Source organism: Canis lupus, chromosome 23, assembly GCF_048164855.1.
Source record: "Canis lupus baileyi chromosome 23, mCanLup2.hap1, whole genome shotgun sequence".
Taxonomy (NCBI): domain Eukaryota; kingdom Metazoa; phylum Chordata; class Mammalia; order Carnivora; family Canidae; genus Canis; species Canis lupus.
In genome coordinates, this window is record NC_132860.1 from 13,446,964 (window position 1) to 13,452,963 (window position 6,000).

At 54.5% G+C, this 6,000-nt stretch overlaps 1 protein-coding gene across 1 annotated transcript in view; it reads right to left on the reverse strand.

Moving 5' to 3' along the window:
* The window catches only part of PDE3B (phosphodiesterase 3B), a 167,798-nt gene extending 164,113 nt beyond the window's left edge, over positions 1-3,685 (reverse strand). The window contains exon 1 of the mRNA XM_072793976.1: positions 2,719-3,685. Within this exon, the coding sequence (XP_072650077.1) occupies positions 2,719-3,654 (936 nt within the window). The 5' untranslated portion in view covers positions 3,655-3,685. The remainder of the gene's footprint in view (positions 1-2,718) is intronic.
* Positions 3,686-6,000: the final 2,315 nt, after the last annotated feature.

Genomic DNA, 6,000 nt, shown 5'->3' on the forward strand with positions numbered 1-6,000 from the left:
CATTTAAGTTTCAAGAACTACTCATTTGTGATGTTTTAGTTATATTTGTATCTATAACTTACTCAAAGAAATGGATTCTAGAATTGAAAGTATTATAAAATCAATGTACTGGGATGCCCTAAGTGGACAGGATCCTGAGACTCAGAAAGGCTCACTTACTAAAACTCTTCCAAAATCATACAGCAGAGGCAAGACTTTACTCTTGACCCTCTGCCTATGAATTCAGGACATTTTTTCTCCCTGTACCAAGTTCTACCCAAAATCTTTTTTGTCTTCCTTCACTTTCTGAAACAAGAAGGTAGCTTCACAATTGTCATTATACATAGTTCAGCACTTAGAAAATTAGGAAATCTGGGATCCCTGGGTGGCGCAGCGGTTTGGTGCCTGCCTTTGGCTCAGGGCACAATCCTGGAGACCCGGGATCGAATCCCACGTGGGGCTCCCGGTGCATGGAGTCTGCTTCTCCCTCTGCCTGTGTCTCTGCCTCTCTCTCTCTCTCTCTGTGACTATCATAAATAAATAAATAAAAAGAAAATTAGGAAATCTCTTGATCTCTTACTTCCATAAAAGTACTGGTTTCCCCTTAATATCTTTAGCATAATCAACCTGCAAACAAAACCACAGACCCACTGTTAAACTTCAGGAATTTGGCATAAGTAAAAATATGTGTTATTACAATCTCTGTTAAGTCAAAAATATCTAGTAATTCCTAGCAATGCCATAATAGTATTATTTTATGACACTGCATGTTAAATAACATGTATAAATCCTCAGAATAACATCATATAGTTAAGATCCCAAAAATGTTCCTATTCATAGTGTAACGTGTTTTCTTGAAATAAGAAATTCTGTCCTTTTTAAAAGTGAAATTGTATTTTCCTCTAATACAGATAATAAATGGAGCAACCTAGCAGTAACAAACACCTCTGCACCTAGCTGAAGGCTGGAAAAGGTTGTGGTTAAAGAGCACCAGACTAGGATTAAGAACCAGGAATTTTCAATTTACAAGAGAAGAGCCACAATGACTAGGCCGCCAGATTACATTTAAAATACATTAAAGCGCAATACTATTAAATACAGGAAATTTGCCTGCAAATGTGATGAGATTGCTAAAACACTTTTCCGGTGTTAAAAAAATGCAATCTATTCACAAATAATCAAACCAAATGCCATACTAGTCTATGAAAAGAGCTGGTACGACTCTGCTCTGCAGTAAATCTTCTCACAACAGTTTTTCTCCTGACACACATTTTTCTAAGCATTGTCTAGTATCACTGGCTGTAAACTTAGAAAACAAAAGGCATAACATTTTTTTGAACAATTCTTTCTAGCCCTGGCCAAAATAACTACAGACCACAAAAGCAGCCCCGGAGAAAACTTTCCAAGAAGCAAAGTGTGGTCTCATTGGAACACTACAGGATCAGTGTGAAACATAAAATCAATGTAGCTAGCTTGAAGATAATACATTGAGAGCATCCGATGTAGCAAGAACAAGAAACTTTTGTTTCAAATACACTGGGTTCCAGTGTAAAACACATCATCAATCAAAAAGTCTGAAAACCAATGGTATAGACTCCCACTCTCCTAGTTAAAAACCTCTACCCTCATTCTTTTAGTTGCTTAGAAAACAGCATAGAAAACGGAAAGGTTTAGGTTCAAATCCCTGCACTGCCACTAACTGGATGTGTGAAGGTGGGTAACCTCTCTACGCCTCAATTTACTCATCTCTAAATTGAGGTTGTCATCTGCCAAGCAGGGCTTCTGTGAGGATTTGGGACAATATATGTAACGTTTCACACCTAGCAAATGTTAAACGAGTAGCAACTTTTTGCTGATTTCTTGATGATGTAGAACAAGATTTCCCTAAACCACATAAAGACAAACTCTTCCCTGACCGGTGATTTCAATTCCTTTAAAAAACAAAAACATGTAAATCTACAGGGGGGAAAAAAGAGGGGTGGGGGGGAGAAGGGGGGGAAATGCTTTTGGCATCTTTCCAGACATTACCAAGTTTAAAGGTTAAATTGTTACAACATTCTCCCAGTTATGCAACAAATACACACGACCATGAGTTACTCTGTAAAAAATTATAATGGCCTATATACTACTGAGATGGGGGGGGGAGACAATCCCTTAAAAATTATTTCCAACAATCTTTTCATCTACACTAATCCTCAATTCCAAAGCTCATCGGTGTTCATTGTATGATCTCAGATTCTTCCTCTCGATTATCAAGAATGAAACCGCACTCACACACACACACACACACACACACACACACGTACATGTTCAATCTAACGGGTGTATGCTATGGTTGGGAGGACAGCACCATTGTAACAGCGACAAATAGCACCAAAAAAGACCTACGTCAGTCTATGCCAAAGGGGCAGCCGTCGATGTATTAAACCGCCAATAACTCACTTCAATCCTGAGAACTCGTGTACCGGGATGAGAAAAGTCTTTTAAAAAGTGCAATATGATCCGTGTGCTATTGCATTTCTATTCCAAGACCCAAAAAAAGGGTGCTTTTGAATGTTTCAAGCGCCTCCTTGTCATTCAGAAACTCTTTCCAGGACAACCCCCCCCCACCCCACCCCACCGCACCCGGGTCCCCCAAGCACCCTGGAGGCGAGCGCGCTCCCAGGTACCCGCATTCGGGCTGGGCGCCGGGGCGCCGGACCCGCGCGCGCATCGCGCATCCTTGGCCGTGAGCCGTACCTGCTCCCGGGAGATGCAAGGCAGCGAAGGTCTCCTGAACATCTTGCAGCCGCCGGAGCGCCCGGCCGGGGTCTCCCCGAACGACACGCAGCTGGACCTCCTGCGGGGTCTGATCACAGGCACTTTGTCGTCGGCCGCCCCCGCCGAGCGAGCAGCGCGCGGAGCCTCCCGGATCGGAAAGAAGTGCTCGAGGCCCAGGGCCAGCAGGCAGCCGGCGACCCCGACCAGGCAGGCGAGCAGCGGCCGCAGCGCGGCGGGCAGCGACCCGAGCCCGGTGAACGAGACCCACCAGACCCAGCCGGAGAAGAGCAGCACCAGGGCGCTGTGGCCGAGCCTCGCGGGGCGCGCGAGCGTCAGCAAGCCCACGCAGCTCAGCGCCGAGCACAGCCGCGCCGCGGCCGGAGCCCCCGCGGGGCCCGGCGCCCACGCCCACGCCCACGCCCACGCGCGCCACAGCAGCGGGTCCCCCAGGTAGCAGCAGGCGGGCAGCGCCAGCAGCCACCACGCGCCGCCGCCGCCCGCGCGGCCCGGCCCGGCGCCCCGCTTGCTCCGGGTCAGGAAGCAGGTGAGGAAGAAGAAGGCGCAGGCGATGCTGAACAGGGGGCTGAGGCTGTGCGAGCACACGCTCAGCAGGGTCCGCAGCCGCGCGGCCCCGGCGCCCCAGCCCCAGCCCCAGCCCCAGCCCCCGGGCCCGGGCCCCGCGCCCAGCAGCAGCGCCAGGACAAAGGCGGCCAGGGCGCCCAGCGGGACGCGCGCCCGGCCGAGGCGGGAGGCGGGCGGCGGCGGCGGCAGCTCCACGTTGCACAGGCGGCAGAGGTGGAACAAGAAGCCGCGCGGGGGGTCCTGCCGCAGGGGGCTCACGCAGCTCTTCACGTAGCCGTTCCTCGGGCCCTCGGGGGGCGAGCCGGCCCCGTCCGCCGCCGGCGGGCACCGCATGGCCCCGGCTCCCGCTCGTCCCGCCGCGGGGCTCCGCGCGCCCCTGCTCGGACCCGGCCCCCCGGCCCCCGCCCCCGCCCCCGCCCCCGGCCCCGGCCCCGGCCCCCGCGCGCCCGGCGCCCCCCGGCTCCGCAGCGCCTCAGGGCTGCCCCCGCCGCCGCGGCCCGGGGTCCCCGCCGCGCGGCCGGAGGAGCGGCGGGCTCGGCCACATGCCGGCGCGGGGCGCGGGGCGCAGGGCGCGGGCGGAAGGCGCCCCTCGGGGTCCCCCGGGCGCGTCCCGGCGGCTGGAGACGCGGCGTCGCCTCCCAGCTCCGCGGGCCGCGGCCGTCCCCTCCCGGCCCCAGCCTGGTCCGTTGGGCGCGCGGGCGGGCGCTCCTCCCCCGAGCCTGCCCCGGGCGGCGCGCGCCCCTCCCGCCTCCCGCCGCCCGCCGCCCGCGCGCGCCCGCGCCCCGTCCCGCCGCCCCGGGGGCGAGCAGGGACCCCGCCGGCCGCGCCGCGTGCGGGGACCGCGGGGACCGCGGGGGCAGCGGCCGCCCCGGGGCGAGCACCGGCCCCGCCCGCCCCCCGGGACCCCTGGCGCGCAGGCTCCCCGCGCGGGTAAGTCGAGCCACGCCGCCCGGCACTCGGGTCACCCCCGGGGCGCGCGGGAAGGACGGCGCTTGCGGCCCCCCCCACCCCAGGGCCGTGCTTAGCTGGGAAACTGAGTTAAGGGGGAGGTGGAGGAGGGGGGCAGCCGCGGCCAAGCCCATCCCGGTGCGGGGTGGGCCCCCGGGAGCCGGCCCCGCGCTCGGCGGCGACGTGGACCTCCCGGGCTCGGCCGCGGCTCCCGGCGACGAGCGTGCACGTGGGCTGCTGCCCGAGCACCCGAGGCCGCACCGCGGAGCTGCGGAGCTGCGGAGCTGCGGGAACCAGCGCCGCGCCCCGCTGCCCGCCCCGGCCCGCCCCGGCCCGCCCCGGCCCACCCCGTGTCGCCCCCAACAAGCCCCGAGAGGACGCTGTCCCACAGTCGCTGCACGCCCGAGTCTTTTTCACGGTAACAGCACGTTCTTCTAGAGAGGGCGCGTGGGAGCATTAGAAGTCCTCCCCGAGACCATTGCCCAGTCGGGAAGGGTCGGCCACCAAAGAAGCCAGAGTCCGATGCTGTGAATCGCTGGTGGAACTGGCCACATGGAAACGCTGACTTGAAAGTGAGGACTTCGCTGCGCCCGAAGAGACGGCTCTGGAATCTGACCAATCCTAACTGCCTCAGTGACTGAACCGTGTTTCCAAACTCCACCGAAACTCTCCCTTCGGCCTCATGACAGGCCTGCATTTCTCAAAGAGCTAATTCCACATTTTTCCAGGGAGATGAGAAACCTTACTGTGTGGTAAATCCCACAAACAGGCCCATTTTTCACCAATTAATCTCTGCCCACAGCCATGACCTGAAACAGACCGTCTTCGCATATGGCCATAGTTCACATACGTAGCAGAAATCGCTGAGAAATTAGCACAAGCATTTGACCAAGATGAATAAAGGACCAGAATTCCCTCTTCTTTTCTGTCTCTCGGACAAAGGGGAAAATATTTGATAGAGTTTTCAAATTGATTACCCGAATGCTTTCCTTAAAAGATAAAAATCTATGGTGTCTTTTTTCCACCATGACAATGGAAGTTTTTGTGCTTTTTTAAGTATCATTTCAACACAACTCAACAAATATATGTTTTAAGTGATATGCACAGAATGTATCACTACCACAGCGCCTGGGTGATTCCATTGATTAAATATCTGCCTTTGCCTCAGGTCCCAGAGTCCCGGGATTGAGCCCTGAACTGAGAGCCCCAGATTGAATCAGGCTCCTTGCTCAGCAGAGAGCCTTCTCCCTCCCTCTCTGCCTGCTGCTCCCCGTGCTTGTGCTCACTGTCAAAGAAATAAATACAATCTTAAAAAAAAAAAAAAAGGAAAAAAGAACTCACTACCAAAGATTAAAGTAGGAAACTTTCTGGATACATTTTGAGCTTTTTGCAGAAGGGCATGAAAAAACTGTCAAAGGCATCACTGAAATGCCCGTGATAAATTCTCATGAGAAATAATAAACTGATTTCAAAATTAGAACAAATTCAGATTAAAGTTGTTTTAAAGCCTTGGGTAGTAATCTGAGGTGGGGGATAGGCATGGTAAGAGCAGTGGACTAGAAATCCATCTCATAGCTTCTAAACCTGGCCCAGCCATTCAGGCCCCGGCATTAAGCAAGTCACATTAACATTTCCAGGCCCCATTCACCTCAATTGTAAAATTGCCAAAAGCTAATTTTGATGACCTTTAAATTTCTTTCTGGTCTTAAAAAGCTTGACGAAAGTATATAG